Raw genomic sequence first — 21,743 nt, forward strand, 5'->3', positions numbered from 1 at the left:
GTTGTCTGACCTAGGGCAAGCTGTTTACGCTACCTAAACCACACTTTCTGCATCTGTAAAATGGGTGTAGTAATAACGGCACTCACCTCATTGGGTTATTTTGAGGGTTCTGAGGCAAGCCTATAAAGTGTTTCACACAGTGTCCTGCATATCACAGGCACTCAGTAACTACTGGAGACGTGTGCTGACCAATATGGTAGCCACCAGCCATGTGTGGTTACTTCAATTTAAGTTAATTAAAATTACTTAAGACTAACAATTCAGTTCCTCAGGCTCACGAGCCATATTTCAAGGACTCAATAGCCGCCTATGGATAATGGCTAGCCTCCTGGACAACAGACACAGGACATCCATCTTTTCAGAAAGTTCGGTTGGACGGCACCGCACCAGACTCTTTACCCAGCTGATGAGCGGGCCTGAGGAAGAGGCACCCAGGAAGGAAGGAACTCAAAGCAGTTGACCCTGCAAGGCCTCCACCCTCTCGCCTGATTGCACAGCCCCTGTGCATCGCTCTCTCCCCGGCCCTGAGAACCCGATCCTGGATCCTGTTCTGCATTTTGAATTTCATCCAGCTTCTTTTGTCACCTCATCTATCAGAGATCCTAAGGAAAACAAACATTTCAAAGCTCGTGGTCGCCTCGAATATGCTTTTGGGGGTGTAAGTTTGTTATCGTAGCTCAGTGAATTAGTTCTGCTGTTAATGGGTCACTGAGCTGAGGGGTTCCTTTAAAAAAACAACAGTAAATCAATCACTCTTTAGATCTGTACAAAGGGGAAGAAAAAAGATTTAGTTTATGGGGGTCTGGTAGCTAGTGGCAGCTCCTAGGTCCCTAAGAGGCCGGCAAACTTCCAAACTCATGTTATTGTTTATTTTCCATCTGCGTTGAGCTGGCCAAGGAAAGGTGCTACAGAAATGGAACGTAAGCAGGGCTGTGTGAGGGGACAGGGCACCGGATGTGGGATGTTGGCTTGGCTGGGAATGGGAGCCCAGTGGGAATCTGCTTTTGAGGAAATACCCAGCACTCTGGTCTTTTTAAGAGACCTAAACCTAAAGACTCTTTATGGTGTTCGGGTAGGTTACTGACTCAAGAGACCTCAGGTTTGGACTGTATGAAACTGAGGTCCCCAGAGGTCATCAGTCCCAATGGGAAAGCAGGAAGACTCATTAGGGAATCATCTAATTCACTGGGTTTTAATAGCAACATCATTTCTCCACATGTAATCTGAAGCAAAACCCCAACAGAAATGGAAAACTGTTGGAAGGAGGTATTCCTGTTTGAAGCAGAGTTGGGGCAGCCCCCGAGGCCTCTCTGTGGAGAGCAGAGTGTGAAAACCACCCTGGTTGTTCTATTATTTAGGTCCCTTTTAAAGAATGGCACAATAGTAAGAGAAAAAAAATGCCTGGAGTCAGATGTATGACCTGGGGCAAATGAAGTCTGTGAGCTGACTCAGTACTGTCATCTATAAAATGAGAGTAGTTCCTACCCCATTGATTTTTGGTGAGAATTAAATGAGATGGTGTATATTAAAGTTCTTTCTGGACCATAAACTTTTATATAAGTAGAAATACTATTATTTATTAGAATTAGTGTTATAGACCTGTCACTAGAGGATTTATTCCTTTTCGTCCCTCCATGCCTCTGTCCCTTTCTTCCTAAGAAACATTTATGAAGCATGAAGGCCCTGTTCTAGGTGCTAGGGATACAGTGATGTATCAGAGGCAATCTGTGTCTTCACGGAACTTGCCTGTAGTAGGGGAAACAGATGCCCAAACTGAATATCATAATAGAATGTGTGCTGGGCCACCATATGCAATTCTGCTGATCTTGCCTCACACAAGGGCTCTTGGCTTAAGGGGCCAGTCGTGAGGGCTGTGACTGCCCTGTGGAAGGAGGCTTGTTCTAATTTGCCAAAGATGTTATAAGTGCTGAAAGTGGCCTTGATATATGCTTACAGGAAGTCTAGGGTATCCTAGAGCCCAAAGAATGAGTCCTGTACTGTTACCGATGGTATAAAAAAGGGCTCGGACAGGATATATGTATGCGGTTTGGATAACCGCAATGTAATAATTCTGTGTTTGTACAACCAAACACAGCCTCTATTTTTTTTTGGTAATAAAACAGTAAAGGAGGGTGTGAGTGTTTGATGTTTAAAAAAAGTTTAAACAGCCACTGGCTGAGAAAAATAGAGATGTGAAACCAGAAGAAACTTAGGAGGCAGAGTCCAAAGAGTCCTTTTTCCTGAGAAGAGAGAGGGGATGCTATGGACCGAAAAGCATTAGGTGAGCTAGTGGCAGAGCCAGGCTTCCTACTCAGGTTTCCAGACTTTCAGTCCCGGTCACATTCCCAGGAGGGTCTTTCTGAGGAGGTTTCAGATGCAACATCTTCCTCATACCCTTGGGGTGCTCACAGAAGGACTATTATCCTGATTGTTTGAGATGAGAAATTATTGGGAAGAAGATATCTTAGCAAGGGTAAGCAGCTTGCCCAAAGCTACTCTGAGCCAGGACTAAAGCCCACATCTGACACCCAGCCCCATGCACCCTGCAGAGAGTAGGGTCCTTCCTACCTGCGTAGCTCATGAAGTTGTTGTAAGGAGTGTTGAAGAAGCTATGAAAGCCACAAGTGTCATTTCCTGGGCCTGGGTCACCGCAGAACTTGTGTTTCGGGGCTGGGTTGGTGTCACTGCAGAGGTCTCCGGTCTCAAAGGAGGGCTCGGTTTCCATGCAGGGGTCACTGCAAGACTGGATTTCCGAGATGCCCCGGAAGATGTGATAGAGGCCCAGGCTGTGCCCAATCTCATGGATCATCGTGTGAGTGTGCCCAGGAATGCCATAGAAAGATGGGTTCAAGACAATGCCACCTGCAAGGGGAAAACCAGAGCATTAGGCAAGCTGGACACATTGCTTCCTGGTGCAGGAATCTCCCAGTCGATAGGGTGCTACCCAATGTAACTACAGGCTTCTCCACCCTGTGACTCCTCTACCCTGGGAGGTGTTATGACTTGTAATAAGAATCACTGATTGAGTAGGAAAGAGTCTCAAAAGTCATTTTGTGCAATCCCTTTATTTTTCGGATGAAAACACCAATGGCTAAAGAGGTGAGGCAACTTACCCACAGTGATTTCAAACTATTTACAAAAGAGGTGGCATGATGAGAATCCAAGGACTTTGATATCTGGGCTGGTAAACATTTTTGCTGCAACTTCTTCCTTAGAAAGTAAGTCACGCCATGGTATATAAACATCTACGCGCTTTTGTTTAAATGAAGCCCTCATGGTCAGGCACTTTGGTTTCAGTTTTCATTCAGCCTTCACTAACTCTGTGATATTGAGCAAGTCGGTTACCACCTCTGAATTCCATTTCTTTATCTCTCTCCTCTACGTAAGTGAACGCTCATGAAGGTCAGCACCACGTTGCACTCACCATTGTAACAGTGATCATAACAGTCAACATGTCGCGAGCATTTATGATGTCTCCTCAGGCCCTATGCGGAGTGTTTCTTGTGTATAATCACACTTAATCATTCACGTCCCAATGAGACAGGCACTGATTCACAGAGAGGTGAAGAAACTGGCCTACGATCAAGAGCTAGTCAATGTGGAGCTGAAATTTGAAACAATCCTTCCAAAGCCAGGGGCTCTTAATCGGAGTCCTGCCGTTAATGCCTAGCACAGGGACTGGAATACGGCACGTCAGTAAATGTAGCTTCAATATTTGTTGCATGCTGACCCCACAAAAGAAGTTTTACCAGGTCTAATCCCATGTAAGCAGCTAGCATAGCACCTGACCTACAGCAAGTGCCTTACTTATGGTCTTAACTACTTGCTACTCCAAATGTGGCTCCAAAACGAGCAGCATGAGCATCGCCTGGAAGGTGACTGGAAATGCAGACTCTCAGGCCTCACTCAAGACCCACGGAATCAGACTCCGAATTTTAACAAGAGCCCCAAATGAGCTGTCTGTACATTCTAGTTTGAGAAGCAATGGTCTACACTGCATGTCTTAGAAGACTGAGCATCGCTTGGCTTAGAGAGACAAATGGAGTAGATCTCAGCAGAATCAATTAATTGCTCCATGCTCATTTTAGGTATTAGATAAATATATAGAGGCTAGCAGAGAGATATTGAAACTTTAAAATCTAAGTGTGTCTAAGGGAAGGTTAAAATCCAGGTCTGAGTTCCCTGTAAGTAGTAACTTTAAGTGCAGAGCAGTGTCTTATAAAAGAAGGGTAAGGGGGCAAGGCTCTCCCACAAGTCTGGAGTGGGCGTGGGGGGGTTTCTTTCAGATGGAACTACTGGGAGGTGAGCTCGTTCAGTCATGGGGCTCACACAGTCTATTAATCCTGAACTTCTCACAGCCTTCTAACACAAAGATAAAGATGTGTGTGTGTGTGTGCACACGTGTGTGTATGTGAGAAGCGGCAGGCAGAGAGGAAGAGAAATTGAGATAGGAAATCTCTCTCAATTATTTTCTGTCAATCATAATGTGAAATATAATCCCCTTCCCACACAAGACTTTTTCAAGGGATCATGGCGTTAACAACGGAAGAGGGTAAAATATAAATATAAATAAATAAATATATATATATATATTTCTAATAAATTGGGTTTGTTTGGGACTACTACAGAGAAATTGCTTATGACCAATATGTCTCCGAATGGGGAGGTGGCAGCCAGCTGGAGTTAGCCTGACGTGGGTTATAATTCTCAAATTGCTTCACATTGGCTGTGTGATTTGGGGAAAGTGCTTTTGCATCTCTGATGAGCTCTCAAATAAATAGCAACAATAGTGCCAATAATTCTCTGTCTCTCCACGAAGCTTTGACATTGAGGCAATGGGGGTCAGGTGGTAAAGACCCCACAGATACTTCCAGGGATAACGACAAGATTGCAGACTTAATAACCAGGCTGGCTCTGTTGATTTTACCTCATTCCCTCCCAACTCACTCTTTTTCACAGAGTGACACCACAGAGCCTGAGTCTTGTTTCACTGCCTCTCTTAAAAGGTGAAATAGCTTGAGCCTGACATCATCCTGAAACACTATAGCATGCTATGGATTTATAGCCTTCTGTATTCCTGGTCCTGAGCCAGTCTCTGAAATTTGTGGAATTATCAAGAGTATTTTTCTCTAACTTTAGAAGCCTGCTGTTCAACTTGTCTAAGACTCTGATCATGGCCTTTTCGCTCGCTTTTCCAATAGGACAAAATTTCAGCACTGAGAAGGGTCCTTGGAGGCTATCCGGTCTAACCTATTCATTTAAAATCTGAGGAAATTGAGACCTGGGGAAGGAAAGAGACTTGCCTAAGGCCATACTAAGTCAAGTCACAGCTGAGAACAACTGTGGATTTTGGCTCTGGACCAGCATGATTCCCATACATAATACTGGGCATATGATATAAGTTTATCATCTACAAGTTTACCTAAGTTGCACACTCTCTTCTGCTAAATCCCTGTCTGCCTGTGCCTGTCTGTCTGTCTGTCTGTCTACCTGCCTATCCATCCATTATCTATCTCAGGGTTTCTCAACCTCAGCACTACTGATATTTTGAGCTAGAAGTCTTTCTCATGGATATTATAGGAGATTTAGCAGCATCGCTGGCCTCTACCCACTAGATGCCAGTAGCATCCCCCCATTTGTAACAACCCGAAATATCTCCAGACATTGCCAAATGTCTCCTAAAAGATAAAATCTCCCCAGCTGAGGATCATTACATATTTATTTTTATATCTATCTTTATTTGCGCATACACACACACACACACACACACACACACATTGGTTTCATTTTCTTAAAAACAACTGGGAAATGAGAACAGTATAGAGGGAACTAAGTCCGGAATTTGATTTGGCACAACGTCATCATCTGAAGCTGCAAAGTTCCTCATTTCCAAGATATCATAGATTTAGAGCAGCTACTGGACTTAGGGTACACTCCTGGGAGACCAGGCAGGCCTGAGGAAACATCCAGACTGTCACTCTGCTGAGCCTTAACATTCTCAGATGAAGATGCTCGCTGAGTCATCACTATTCATTGGTGTAAATAATAGGAACATTCTATCAAAGGGAAAACGTTTAAAGAAAACTGTCGTGCCCCTCACTCAATGGACTATTATGTGGCCATTACAAATCTCAACTTTAGAGAGGTAGAAATGACCCAGAACGATTCTTTTCTTTTGCGATATTAAGTGGAAAAGAAGTCAGATGGGAAGTAACGATGAAGACTGCTGTAATGTGACAAAAATGTAGATAGCCTAATATTAAGTGAAAAAGAAAGAACACAAAATTGCATCTATGCTATGATTTCAAATATACACCAGTTAAAAAAATGCATGTCTACATATAGACATGTACTAGAAGAGCACATGGAGAAATAAAAATTGAACAACTATAACATTTGCCGAAGGGCCTGGTTCAGAAAGTGTTATCATTTCTAACATTGGTGATTGGTTTATATAAACATGTGTCTTATTTATGGATATACATAATTCGAATGTCAGAAGAGTTCCTGGTGTTGTTAGTGGGTGGAGCACGGAGGAACAAGGAGTTCTTACAAACACACTTTGTCTTGCCTCTGTGGTATCTTTTAAGCCAACTCATGACTGGCTGTGCCAGCACATTGTGGTTATCAGGCTGAGAATCTATTTGTATGAACAAAGAGGCAGGGGGTACAAGAAGAAAGCAACCAATGGACAGAGTTGGAAACCTGAATTCAAAATGTGGCTTTGCCACTAACTTTTGTGTGACCTTGGATAAACCCTAGTCCTTCTTTGAATGTCAGTTTCTCCATTGGTAAAACAAGGTTAATAATATTGTGTTATTTTCTTCAGAGCATTGTTTGGTGGTTGGAATAAGGAGTGCTGAAGTGTTTTATAAATTAAAAAGATAGATCGTTCACCATCCCCACTATCACTACCACCACCACCACCATGATTATGATCACTATCATCATCATTGGTGCTAAATTATTCCCATACTCGGCCAATTTCCTCCTGAAGAAAATTCTAATTCTCACCCAAGTGTATTAGGGCCTCCTTGTCCCATGGCCAAGTGGCTACTCCTGCCAATTCCTCCTCCGAGGAGTTTGCAAAGAAGATGTTGAGGTGTGTTGATCCATCCAGTCTAAGAATGTTCTTCAGTTCATTAACATCCAAGTATGCTCTGTAATAGAAAAAGAACCTTGGCTGTCATCACCATCCAAAAAAGTTATTATTCATATAACGGGTACTACTACTTAAGTAAGAGTGACTCTGTGCCAGGCACTTGGCTAAGCTCTTTATAAACATCACCCCATTGACTTCCCCCGATAATGTTATAAGGTATGTGATATGATCCCATTTTACAGATAAGAACATTGCAATTCTTATGAGTTTCAGAAACTTGGTAAGGTTACTCAGCTTATAAATAACAGAGTTCAGTTTGGAACCTAGATTGATCTAAAGTCAACATCTGTGCCCCTAAGGACTCTGCTATATTGACTGATGACAAGGCCACATAATGTGGGTATAGATCAAGAAAACAGACCATGGAAGAGATTACATGTTTTCTAGTCTTGGCTTCCTTCCTCCTTTACTCATTCACTATGGACCTGGGACCACTTATTTGGCCAATACAGAGCTGTACTAGGAGGCCTGCTTTGCCTCTCTGTACCAACCTTGCAAAAGAGGTATTATTACTCTGTTTTCAAGATAAGCAACATGTGGCCCGATGTTATTAAATGGGTTGTCCAAAGTTGCACAACTGGGTTTCAAGGCCAATTCTGTCTGGCTTAGAAACCCATTCTCTTCTCACTGGGGCATCATACTGCCTCCTGCAGCATATGATTCTACATTCTCTCAGCTTCCATTTCTTTGTCTGTAAAACAGACTAGAGGGTGTTATTGCATTTGAGGTAGCTGCTCCTCTAGTCTGACATATCTGGAAAGTGAATTAACTCCACATACGACAATCGTCAACTCTTTAATACATGGAACAAACACATGTTGGAGAGAAAAAGCAATGGTTTTTGGAAAGAGACTGGTATATCCTAGGTGCTCGATAAATAAGAACTCTTCCCTTGCAGAGTAACACTCTCCCATCGGAACAGAAACGCTAAAGCTTTGGCTCGGTCACAGGCATATCATTCAACGGCTCATTTCCTAGATAGACAGAGGCATCCCGTTCCCCTCTCATGCTTCTTTCAGCTCCCATTTTATGTCTGTCATCATGTATTTTAGGGATCCTTGTGAGCAAGTGATTATCATTTCTTGAGAAAGTTGGAAATGAATCAATGCATAAATGAATAAAAACATAAATAAGTAGGCGGCTTGATACAGCAGGTGAGATAAAATCTATGAATAATGATATTTAATGTTTTTGGGCTCCTCTATGTGGCTCGACTTTACATTGATTATCTCCTTTAATCTTCTTAATAACACTGAGGTAGACAGTATTATTATCCCTATTTTCTAGAGGAGAAAACAGAGGGTTATTTGTCCCCATCTTATAGATGAAGTAACAGGGGTTCGGAGATCACATAAATAGTGACAAGGCCAAGTACAAATCTGGAAGTGTCTAACGCTTCCCACAACTTCACCCTCATTTCCAAGCACACTCAGGGCCATGGTGAGAAGGGAAACAACGTGTGGGAGGAGAATGAAAACACAAAGAAGTTGAGGTTTTCTTGGATCAGCCCTATCTGCGTTATTTATTATTTTCTAATTGATTCGTCCATTTCCATCAAGCATTCTCTCGGGCAGAGCACACAAATGTTATTAGAGAAAGTCACCTCTTTGCCTCATTGCTCTCGGCTGAGAAAGCTTCTTGAGAGAAGGGAAGGGTGGGGTAGGCTGGGGAGCCATTTTAATTGGTTGTTTATTCATTTGTAATTGCAGAAGCAATCTTTTCAGGGGGTGGTATTCATTCTGTCCCAAGGCAGAGATGTGAGATGTCGGAGCCATTCCCCTGATTGCATGTGTTGTTGTTGTTGTTTCATACTTTGAGAAATCTCTGTTTCTCAAAAAGGAAGAATCAACAGTAGCCATCCAGGCTCCATTGGCCTCTCTTCTCTCCATGTCTTTTGCGGGGACCCACCCAAAGGAAAAGAGCTCTGTAGCTAAAAGTTTTCCTTCTGCTGGCTAAGGTCTTCTCATCAGTTTATAGCCAAGCTGGGTATCTCCCAAACGCATCGGGGGAAAATCCCGGGGACAGGAATACATGTAGGTATCTACCTCCTTCCCTCTACCTCTTTAAGATACGGTTTATTCCTTTCAGTCAATGGATGGAGGAGAAATTACAGAAGGTCAAATCGAGAAGGCTTGAGAGGCTAGAGAGACTGATGATGAGACTTGCCTTTCCATTTTGCCACTGTGGGAAGGGTGGCCTTTTGTGTATATTAAAAATTGGTCAAATTTATGTGCTTTTAAAAAGATCAGTAGCCCAGAAAAACCAATCCAAATCTCAAACTCTGTGTGTTTATTTATGTATGAGGCAGTACTACCCAGAGTTGGATGGACAGACCTATGTCCATGGGCAAGCGGCTTTACCTCTCCAAGTCTCAGCTCACAGGGACACCAGCAGCACTAAACAAGACAGCACAGCACAGTCCTGGCACACTCTCCCCTCCATAGCCTGGTCCATTTTCTCCTGCTAGGGAAAAACCTAAACTGATAATCTGCCTCTAGGGGTGGCTCCCCCAGTCTCAGCTTTCAGTGTCTCATCTCTGCCAGGCAACCTTCTTCTTCCTCCCATACCCTCCCATTCAAGTTCTCATGGTTTCCTCATCTGAGAATCTCTGGTTTTCCCCAATTACGCCCATTCCCTAAGCACACCCATCATTCTCCCTCCTCTGCCCCACAACCTCTTTCCCTGACTCTCAGCCTTTTAAAATCTTACCCTGCCTGCTAAATCCACTTACATGTGATGTACATGTGATGTACATATACACTTGGGACCACCCACATCTGTGCAATGGGATAATGATGCCCATCTCTCAGGGGTATTGGGAGGACTAGAGTCAACACAGAGGAAGTTCGTTGTACAGTGCCTGGCACACGGAAGGCGCTCAATCACTAGCCTTGGCTATTTTTATTGCATTATTATTATTATTATTATTATTATTATTATTACAATGAAAATGATTAGCAACACCAAAATCATCATCATCACCTCTAACTGAAAATTATTTCTCCCTCCTCAGAGCCCCCACCCACTTTTAATTCTAGTGATTCTATTATCGCCCTACTTCGTGTTGTCTTCACTGTGTGAGCACCTGTCCTCTCCATCAGGCTATGAGCTTCAAGCAGGTGGGAGCCGAGTCTTTATCATCTCTGTGTCCTTGGAAACTTCCCTGCAAGAGAGAGTGCTCCCACTGACTGGCAGTTATTGAGCACCTCTCTCTTAAACTACATAACTTCAAAACAGGATGGTTAGTGCGGGGCTCAGGGAGGTTCAGTGACTTGCCCAAGGTAACAACAAACCAGATTCACTAGCCTACATGGCAGTGCTTTTGCACCGATTGGTAAAAGTCACCTCTTCTCTCAGGGGCACATAGTTGCCTGCAAGGGAGCATGGCTTGGAGAGTCTCGTGTGGAAAGGATTGAAGTCCCCAGCCTCCCCCTCAGCTGGATGCCTCTGTGCAGAACCTGCATCGCCTTAATTTCTGGCCTGTTTCCATCACCCTCTGCTGCCTGCTCTGCAGTTCAGAGTCCCCATATGGTCAATGAGCTTGTGAACTAGCTCAGTGTCTTCCAAATCATGGTATACCGACGGCTAAACCCACAAGAAACACATGCATATTTAAAGAGAAAAAGTTTCTGAGTTAAATGAGCTTAAGATATGCTCTGTTAAGCAAGGTTAAATACATATATTTTTTTAATTGCAAGAATTTTCAGAGTCTTTAATATGCAAAATGGGAGTCGGTCAGATAATGTATGAAGTGTTCCCAAACATGTCTGACCATAATCCCTTCCCCCGCCCCACCTCTGTCTTTGCCAAAAACCAAATAACAGCATAACCAACACAGTTTGGAAAATGTTGGGCTACATCTCTCCTAACTTAGATCCTTTCCCAGAGTCGCCTCTCAAGAGAGATGTTTTGCTGTCTCTTTTCTTCCTGCACTGCCCGTGCACCTGGATCCTACTGGGAAGGTTTTGGGTCCCCTGGAATGTCAGTTTCAAGGGGGCCCAGCCCCAGAATGCCAAGACACCCAGACTGTACCTTTCTGCCAGAATTGCATTTCAAAGCCATGAGAGTAGTTCTGGAGGGAGATCAAAGCTCTCTCAACTCAACTGTCATTAGGATATTTTCTTTATGCATCTCACTCGCTGGTGAGTGCCAACAACATATTTCCTAAATGCACTGGCCTGAGATGGTACAACTCTGTAATAAGCTCAATGAGAGGGCTGTCAGGGCCTGTTTTATTGAAAGAGAAGCAAAAGGGAACCACATTCAAAATGCAGAACAACAAATCCTTTAAATTAAATCATGGAAGGCTCTAGTTTTTCCAACTCCAGAACCATAGTACACTGGCTCTCCCATTTTGAAGTTGGTTGGTCAGACTTGTGACTCACAGCAAGCCCAGATCCAGACTGACCAGCCTCTGGTTCTATTCCCACCCAAAGAGACTGACTCCCCCGGCAGAAGTAATAGCTGAGGAGATCTTTGAGAAGTGTCACGCCAAGATTCCACTCCCTGGGCACTTGATAGGTACAGCCGGGTTACAGTGATGGTGCTTGCCATGCACCAAAGTCTTCAGTTTGAGGAGGGCTAACCCTGATTGAGAGTGGGCCACTTCCAAGCCACAGGCTGGTGATAGTTCTTTCCTGGTAAGGAAAAAGGCAGCAAAGTGCTGGAGAAAAAGCGACATGTTAAGAGAAAGACAGACTCGTTCAAACCCACCCTTTCCAACCAAGGGGCAGTGTGACCTTAGAGAAGTGACAATCTCGCTGAACTTCAATTTGCTCATCTGTAATATGGGAATTATCAAATTCAACCTAGAAAGGAGAATATAAAAATTCAAGAAAGCAATACATAAGAAAGGCCTAGAAAAGTGCTAAACCCGTGAAAAGACCCCAAGATGCGTAATTCTCTCTTTAGCTAACTCGTGGAGCTAGAGAAAATGGGCCTTAGCTCCCAAAGCCTGTTGTGTCTCTCCTGCATCAGTGAACACTGGTTCCTATCCCTGGACCTATGTGCTTATCTTCCTCACAGGCGGTTGCCCTGTTTCTCCAACTCACAGAGCAAATCCTGTAACATTGTCTATTCCCAAATTCCGACTGCAGCTTGTTGCTCCCAGGGAGGATCTCAAGTCCATGAACGACTCCTCCATCTTTGGAACACACCAAACCATTTGAAAGTGATTATCCAACGTAAAGATCAAAGCCACTCAAGACAAGTCATTAAAGCAAGATAAACCTCAGAATGTTTATTGCATCCATATCCTTGTTCCAAATAACAAGCTTTCTCCAAGTTGTGACCAGTTCTAAAAACTGGATTTTGTACTTATACCCAAGGGCCCTAATGATCTGGACTTTATTCTCCTGCTTAGTTTCATTGTCAGAAATACTTAAATATGCCTCTCTTGTCTGTAAGGACAGGCACGGGGGAAAAAAAGTACTTGGAGAGTTTATTAAATTCTCAGAATCCTAAATGATTGGTTTCCAAAATAATAGGTTTTGTAGAGAAGCTTGACACATAGTCTAAGAAAAATGTTAACAGCACCAATCAAAGATCTATTGAAAAATCTATCATTCTTTCATTCATTTATTGAATGTCATTATTTCATTACCCCTCTTTCCACCCACCCTTCCTCCCTTTCTGACTGCCTTCACATTCTCCTTCCTTCCCAACTCCCTCTCTTCCCCCTGCGTATCATTCATTCAGTCTTTTCCTCTTTCATTCACCAACATTTATTCTCTCTCTATATATATTCTATAGTATACGAGATTCTATCAATACTATGCTTTTGGCTAGACACTGGGCATACAAATATAAAAGAGAAACAATTTTCACTATAAAGAGTTAGCAGTTTTATGAAGGGAGCGAGACAAATAATCGGATGATCACAACATAATGGGATCATACTAATAAAACCACTATTTGGGGGAGTGTACTACATTCTGGCAGTGTTGAAGAATGTTTTTATATTATTTCTTTGAAGCTGTACAAAGCCCTATGCATTAAGCATGAATATCCCCAGTTTACAGGGGAAGAAACCAGGGCTCGGTGAAGTGACACCATTTTTCCAAAATTGCTTCTCCCACTCCGGGGTGTCAGAGGCAAGACAGGCCCCTAGTCTGCTGGCTGATGCTGACCTTATTCGTTACCACTGTCTCTCATCTTCTCTTATAAGACGTGTTATGATAGAAGCACAGAGCTGCGACTCGTCCACAGCCGAAGGTGGGTAAGGTATCGCCGAGGTCCTCCCATGAATAAACCTCGATCGGGTATGGGACCGAGCGCGGAAGACAGAGAACACGACAGAAGCTCCAGAAAGCCGAGAGGCATGAAAGAGCGTGAGGGGAGTGACACTTCCAGTCCTCGGGCGTGGAGGGTGGGGTGTCCTGAAAGCTCCAAGCGGACTCTGACAGACTGACTGGAAGAGAAAACGATCTGGTTCATGTTTTCCAATGAGCTTTCTTTTCTTTCTGGAGGAATGTGGAAGATGGACTAGAGGAGGAAAGAAAGTGGAGAAGGAGGCCTTGGCAGTGGCTTGCGGAAAAAGGGGTGGGTCCGAGAATACCTAAGTAGAGAGGTCTTTGTGCATGGGGAACAATTCGACGCTGAGTGTGGGGGCAGTAAGAGGAGGTGAAATGGTGTGAGTGTGTGTGTGTGTGTGGGTTCTGACGTGGTCTCCTGGAGTATTTCTCCTTTATCAGTCTCAGACTCTGTAAATCAGTGTCCCCGCCCCCACTTCTTATTGCTGCCCTACACTTCAGGCCCAGCAGGAGCAGGAGAGTTGTCTCCTGGGGTCGTACCATCTACAGAGTCACATGGAAGGTCAACTCAGGAAAATCACTCATCTGCAGCTCTCTGCTGGGTGTGACCACAGTGCGACCAGGAGATGGATGAGATCAAGAGTCCTGAGGGTTTGGATGAGAGGAGGGGAAGGTGTTGATTCGCAGAAGCAGTGGAGAGCTTCTCAGACCTCTGGATTGTTTAAAAAATCGAGGTGGAAGTAGTGACTTTGACGAATAAATAAAACATTCATGGTGTCCTTCATATAACAAAGGGTATTGGAGTAGTACTCCAAAGAATAAAATAATCTCAGAAGAAAGGACACTCATTTGAAATGAGTACCTTGACTGGGAACTACTCAAATCCTATTTTTCTCATTTGCCTTTTTGAAAGTGGCTTTTAGAGGTTGCTGGGGCAGTAAGCAAAGTGTCAGAACACCTGGTTCCTGGCAAGCTCAGCTACACTCACTTGGTGAACATGATTCATCCTTCAGGACTCAGACTAGAAGCGACTCTGACCCCTAATAAATGATGTGCCCATCCTCTGTGTTTCCACAGTACCTTGAACTTCTCCATAAAGCACTTCTCCAACCAGCTACTTATCTACGTGCAGGACATTCCATGAGGGCAGTATAATACCTATCTTGTAAAATGTTCATTGTTGCACGCTCAGCATCTAGCATTGTGCCTGCACATAGTAGGTATGCACGTGCATGCGAGCACACACACTGTTGAATGATCAGTCACTTCCTGAGATTTCAGCCTGGGGTTCTATAATCTCTGCTTTGACAGTCCCAGGCTCCCAGAATGGACTTCTTTTCAGGGAAACCATTAAGCATGAAGAAAGAACATCCTGGTAAAAGTAAGAAGAAGCAACAGTTCAGTGCAATGAGGGGTCGAGAGTACCAGCACAGTCATGTGATCGTCTCACGTCACTCTGTTGCCTTCACAATAGAAGCATGCAGTCCCGGGGCCCACAGCTGCCTCTTCCCGCCGCCTCACTTTCTTCTCGGACGATCAAAAACCACAATTGATAAATAATGCAACTGGCCACACAGAGCAAAATAGAACAGCCCTGTGGTGTGTGTTACACTGGAAGCACAATTAAATAAAGACAAATCACCTCTATTTCATTAAGTTGTAGCAGCCCCAACGTTCTAGGTACAGGCGGTATTTCTTTAGACTTGTGGTTTGGCTCTAATTTTTAACCATGAAACCATATAACTGATGTGAACAATATTATGTTTGGGAAGGATAGAGCGAGAATTACAACATCATCACCAATATCTGCCAATATGGCAACTTCCAGATTTCAGTATGGACTGTGGTCCCATACAAATCACCTAACCTTAGGCCAATAACAGAATGATCTAAAGTTAGAACTATATACAGTTGTTACAGTAAATGTAGATCTCTCTGGATGACCTGAACAGGTCTAGTAACTTCCCCCAAATTGGGTTTCTCCTGGAGTTAAAAAAAGAGATAGTTCTCAAAGGATCTTGTGACAATTAGAGAATTCAAGTATGGAGAAATAACGCTGGAAAGCGTGACATGGTATGTCAGACTGTCGAAAGGAGAATTAAATTCAAACTGATTTTTGGAAAGAGGATGCCACGTTCAGGGCCTGGGGGCCCTGAATAAATAAAACAGTAGACATGCAGACTGCCTGAGGTGGGGCACCGTCATTAGGCTACTGCTAGGACTTAAGTAATAGGAGTGGGATTTTTTTTCAACTTGTCGTAGAGTATAATCGTTCCTTCATTGGTACTTCGAACACATCATACTCAATTCAGAATCAGGGGCTGGTAAAATACTTTGAAGGGAAGGCTGTCTCTTATTTCCCTGGACATCCGCAGTGTCAGTGTGTGGCATTATTTGTGCCTTTTCAATATGATGCTCCCCATTTGTACTCTAATCCCGGTCCCCACAAACCAGGAACCAGGATTACAGCGTCTGATTTGAAAAAGTCTGAAACACAGAGATCTTGGAAATCGTCTATCCAAATTCTCCCATTTTACAGATAAAGAATTCAGAGGAAAAGAAATGACTTTTACTCCATGCTGGCTAAGAAGTTACTGGAAATATCTAGTCATTTCCTTCCTGATGTTTTGCCAAGCCACAGGCAAATTGTGTTTTTCTACCATGAATCCTCATGGGACAAAGCTCTCTCTTACGTCTCTCTTCCACTCTCTGTAAGATTCTGAGATGCTTCACGCTTTTTGGAGTTACAGTCATCATTGTCCTCTGCGGCCATAAAAATAGTTCAGTAGTCAGAAGTCACACTCAAGGCTAAGAGCCACCGCTGGCTGTCTGAACTCAGAAAAGGCTGCAATCACAAACATCAGAAGCTTGAGACAAAGACAAGAATCCCCTTGCCCTCCATCCTTCACCATCAGACTACCAAAACAACCTAGAACATGACAGAAAAGGAAGAAAGAGAAGCAGAGAGGGAAGGAGAAAGACAGAAAAATGTCCCTCCGAAAAACCAGGGAAATGAGAGCCTGTCCGGCTTAAGCAAACACATCCGTGAGCAAAACCCACTGCTGTTCACACAGTAGTGCTGTGTTTCCAGACAATGAGAGAGAAGGTGTGGAGGTTCCCGCTTAGGAGGTGTAAAGATCAGCCGGCTGTGAGTTTGAAGATGCAAGCTGAGCTGCGATCAATTTAGGAGAAATACGGTTCACTAAAACAAAACTTACTGGTGTCTCTCCTCCCGACCCTCTCACACCCCCATCGCTTTGTTTCCCAACCTGGAAGGGCATCTGACCGAGAGCACTGAGGCTGTCATGAGTGGTCAGTGTCACCAGTGGATAGAGAAAGGAAAACGAGAATGCTGACCATGCCAAACCCAGGGTGGAAAAAACCCAATTGCCTCCCGCTGAGGCCTCGAAAGGGCACCAAACACTCCCATCTGACCAGGGAACTAGAGATGAAAATACACATCTAAGAAAGGAGTGACTTCAGATCTCAGCGAGCTGGGGGCTTCTCTGGCGTGTTCCCAAGAAAGCGTTTCAACTTTCACCTGTAAGTTCTGAGAGATAGTAAGTGCAGTGGCCAGAGTCCTGGGCCAGGAGGTGGTCTGTTTCCCCTCTTACATTGTTCTGTGTGGTCCTGAGCATGCAGGGGCACCCTCCTTTCCTAGGACATGCGAGAGCTACTCAGAGAGCCCCATCCTGGGATCCCAGACATGACTGCTTTTTGTTGGAAAGGCATAAACTGAGCGTGGCATGCTGCTTATCTCTTGCAAAAATGAATACGTCAGCATTTCATATGTGCAGGGCTTTTGGAGTAAGGGAACTTTTTTTTAAAATGAGATCTCCAGGACCCACAATAAAAGGGCACTTAGGTTGTAAAGAGTGATCAGATCGTCTCCAACGCCCATGCCAGTCACGACGACATTCGAGTGAGGGGATCGAGGATCAAGAGGGGCTGGGAATTAAGGGATATGTATGTAAGAGGTCAGAAGATTTCCTGGAGGTGGAAAATCCCCAAACCACCACCACTGTGATTTTGCGTTCGCTCAGTGCAGGAGCTGCTCTAAAGGGTTGACTGTGTATTATTTGATTAAATCCTCGAAACCCCCAATGCAATAGGCTGTGTTACTTTCACCCCTGATTTTACAGAGGAGGCAGCTGAGTCTTTGATATTTGTTTAAGGTCACAGAACTATTAAGGAACTTGATTCAAATATGCTCTGTCTTCCAAAACTTGCAATCCTATGCATTTGCGAGACTGTACTGATCCTCCACTACTTCTCAGAGGTAACTGTTTTGAGCTCCTTATTCTTCACCTTTAGGGACCACAAGCAGTTCTTCCCTCACTCTCCAGTCACCCCTCTATTCTGCTTTCAAAGACCAAAGTCATATGTGCACAAGGGTCACAGATGGGACCTGTGAGTAAAGGTGGACTTTGTTCAGAAGAAAAGCATGAGGGACACCCAGACTGATTCAGAGAAGATGGGACCCTGTGTACAAGCGGGCCTGGATGCCATGTGTGTGTGTGGTGTGTGTGTGTGTGTCTACACTCAGGCAGGAATGTGTGCTGGAGATGGTCAAAAATCGAGGAACTTCAACCAAACTGGCACGCCACCCATTATGACCAATCCCAACACCGACTGGGATTGTTCCATGCAGAAATATGTGCTCTAACACGGTTAGACATCTGGGTCATTTTCAAAATAAACTAGTGTGCCAGCTCAATGAGTTTGATATAAGCTATGTGGTCTTTATTCAAAATGCCAATTCTGCGGCCAGTCCTAAAAAAAAGAATTTTAAGAATGAAAGTCATCTGGGTAAAGGCCCTCAGTGTGTGTATTGGTTTCATCTGGGCCTTCTTTAAGAGGCTGTAAGAAGATGTCTCTGAAAAACAGTGGTGACAGAGAGGAGCCATGTGTGTCCTTGAGAAAGGTGGGGGCACTTCCTCAGCACCTACTATGTGCCAGACACTGTATTATTGAAGTCTTCTGACATGTCCCATTTAAGTTTTCTGACATGGCCCAGGACAGCTGTTCTCATCCAACTTTTACAGATGACAAGCCAGCAATTCTTATTGAGAAATGGGCCAAGGTCAGACAGTGAATGAAGAGTGGAAGCAAGATTCAAACCCTGGTCAGTCTCCAACATGCATCATTTTTCCACTACACTAAGCCTGACTCCTGTTATTGCTTTAATGAATATTAGTCACGTTAAATAAACTCTGATATTCTGATTATAAAATTCCAAGCAATTTCTCTTACATGATTACTGGAAAAGAATGAACAAAGTTACTAAAAAATAACAATGCCTTCTTTCATCTGCATGCTGGTTAACTCTCCCCAGAACTCTTTCTGGGATATTACTTTATGTGACCCTAAAGGCAATCGTGTGATCCAGGCCGTCAGATATTATTATCATTCCCTTTTCAAAGACGTGAAAATGGAGATGCAGGGAGACCTGCCCGAGACTGCTGAGCCAGAGCTAGGATCCATCATCCTTGAATTTTTCTTTTACTCTAGACTAGTCTGATTCTTGAAGCGCTGTAACCCAAAGAACAAATCATGGCATCTACCTGCATGAAGTCCCAAGCACACTCACTCCTTTCTTACACCCTCCCCACACTTCTCCCCCTCTCAATCCTTTTGTTCTCACCCACCTCTTTCTATCACGCCAAAGCCAGCTAATGCTGGAAGATTGTTTGAAGACCTTCTCCACCGGAAAGCCTTTCCTAATTTCTCCAAACCATCGTGAGCCTGCCTTTTCTCAGAGTGCACGTAAGCCTTATTGTCTACCTGGTTCATCTGGGAATTAATCAGCTGCCTCCTTGCCATCTCTTGAATGACTGTAACCAAAGGTCATTAAACCACAGCTTACAAGCACCGTCAAGACAGAGATTACATCTCAGATCCCTAGGGAATTTATCACAGTGCCTTGGATACCAAAGTGTCTTAATAAAATAAGGATGATGGGTAAGAATATGACCATCCTAAATAGAGTTTTTCTAAGTTTCAGTGGCCAGCTTCTAAGATAGTGGGACAATGTAGGGGGCTGAAATAACTTGGGACCAAGAGATGAGACTCTGGGTCTTGCTCTCAGCTTGGCTCCATACCCACTGAGGGGCCTGGGTCACTGCTTGCCCCTCCTGGGTGCTCAGTGTCCATATCCACAGCAAGAAGGGGATGGACCACTCTGCTGCTCCTTACATCTCAGAGAGCCCTTGATTCTATATAACTTTTCCAGATTTGGAGAGAACTTGGGTGAAGGGAGCATATGTCCCAGGAAATCATCCCAGAAAGAAGTGAGAGATCCCAGTGAGTGAAGATGAAGCACTGAATGGCCTCTGATAGGAGGTAGGGGAAGAGCTGAGGAGGACAACAGCTGTCAGCAGAGGGGTCAAGGAGGCTGCCTCAAGGCTTACTGTACTCTTTCCAAAAACTTCCAGCAAAGTCAACTGGGGTCTAAAAACAACAACAACAACAGCAACATGGCTGCAGGGGAATACCTTGTCACATTAAAAATAATAATAATAATAATAAAGAGAAGACAAATAAAATGCTTCTCTATGAGCCAACAGTATGTATGGAAAATCTCTTTTATCCATCTGAACTATTCCACATGAATAGATATTCATGGACAAAGGTGAAGTTCACCTACTGGTGCCAGAGCTTGTAGACCGGAGGGGTCCAAACGAACTTCGTGGGTTTGTTACAATAGCTTCTCGCAGTGGGGTGCATACAGCCCAAGGTGTCAAATGCCCTTGGATTTCCTACTAGTGTGGATTTCTATTAATGTCCAGGTGTTCCATTTTATTTATAAAAAGGCATGGGAAGTGCAATCTTACTCGTATGTAGACATCTTTAATGGCTGCGGATGAAGTTCTGGCTCGTCCCCAGCACAGTAGAGAATGGCCAAGGTTCACAGGAATCTCTTTTTCTGACTGACTGGTCTGACAGAAAGACTTCTACCGCTCACACAGACCGCTCCTCCCGGCTGACACTGGGGGTCCTTCCTTCACTCAGTGATTTCAGCGTTTACGTGCCTGTCTCATCCACTAGATGCTGAGCTCCAAAAGGGCAGGGACTGGGCTGGGAAGTGGGTGCACTCAACAAATATTTTATTGAAGGTGAAAAAGAAGAAAGGGAGGGCACGAGGAAGGGAGGGAGGAAAAGAAGAAGAAAAGAAAGAAGGAAGGAAGGAAATAAGAAAAGAAGGAAATAAAGAGAGGCAGAGAGGCAAGGGGGAAGGATTCGGGCTGATATTAGAGTTTTCCGTGAGATAAACTACACCTTCCTCTGCTGATGGTCTGGCTCCCCGCCATGAGTCCGTGTTCTCCCTGTCCTTCCTCACCCAACTCCTCCCCCTCTCTCTTGCTTATGCTGTTCTCTCTCCATGTGCTGGCTTTCTCTGGGTTCTGGACGGGTTCTGTTTGCTTGTCCACATCCAGTCCCCACCCCTCTTCACCCTGCTCCATGCCCTTGAGAAGCTGGCCTCCTTGGGTCACATAAACAGGCTCCTCTGCCTTGTGATTTCCAGTCAGGTTCCCCAGTGGGAAGCACTGGCAAGAGACTAGAAGGCAGAAGAGAATGATATGTAGAAGGTAGTCTTCTGGCTTCCTTCCGGCCGGGGACTGTAGGATGGCTGTCCCTCTCTGCGGAGAGTCACAGCTGCTGCCAGGAAGCCCTCTCCACATAGCCACTCTCAGTGGGTTCCATGACCAATCCCTCCTCTTGCCTGTACAGGCCGAGGATGAAAATGACTCCCCACTGTTGCTGACACTAGCCTTGCTGTTTGTCCTAAACCCTGTCTACACTGTTGCAAATAGCATCTCCTTCAAAAGAGCCCCTCCTTCGATTCTCTTTAATTATTCTTTTCAAATGTGCCTTGTGTTTCCTGCCAGGACTCTGAGCGATGCAGACTGCATCTCTACCTCTCAACGTGCTGCCTGTTCCCCAATGCCTACTCAAACCATGCCTGCCTCAGCTGACTTGCCTCGTTTTCTTCCATAGTCAGAATAAATTATTGGGTTTTAGGTCTCCTGCCCTGCTGTGTGCCGCTAAAACCGCAGACCAGAGCTTCTTATGTTTGAATGTGACTCCACTACTATAGTGGAAGCCCCTCGAGGCTAAGTAACCTGTCCCACTCATTTCAACATCCCCAGCGAACAGCAGAGAGGCCAGCAGGGGTAGATGTGCCCAATAAATGCCTGTTAAGGAGGACAGAAACAGTTATCATTTGGTTTTCTAACCTGACTTGGAATTAGATGTCAGCAAAACGTTGGGCTGTGTGGTGCTCAGTCCCAAGCCCATCGAGGCCACCTTTTCCACCACTGCCGTAATCC

At 44.4% G+C, this 21,743-nt stretch overlaps 1 protein-coding gene across 1 annotated transcript in view; it reads right to left on the reverse strand.

Annotated features, from left to right (window-relative positions):
- PAPPA (pappalysin 1) overlaps window positions 1-21,743 on the reverse strand; it is a 219,355-nt gene that overhangs the window by 161,225 nt on the left and 36,387 nt on the right. Inside the window, exons 3-4 of the mRNA XM_039866768.1 lie at window positions 7,015-7,160; window positions 2,569-2,862 (exon numbers count right to left, since the gene is read on the reverse strand). Coding sequence (XP_039722702.1) covers window positions 2,569-2,862; window positions 7,015-7,160 — 440 coding nt within the window. The remainder of the gene's footprint in view (window positions 1-2,568; window positions 2,863-7,014; window positions 7,161-21,743) is intronic.

Source organism: Pteropus medius, unplaced genomic scaffold, assembly GCF_902729225.1.
Source record: "Pteropus medius unplaced genomic scaffold, Ma_sr-lr_union100, whole genome shotgun sequence".
In the NCBI taxonomy this organism is placed as follows: Eukaryota; Metazoa; Chordata; class Mammalia; order Chiroptera; family Pteropodidae; genus Pteropus; species Pteropus medius.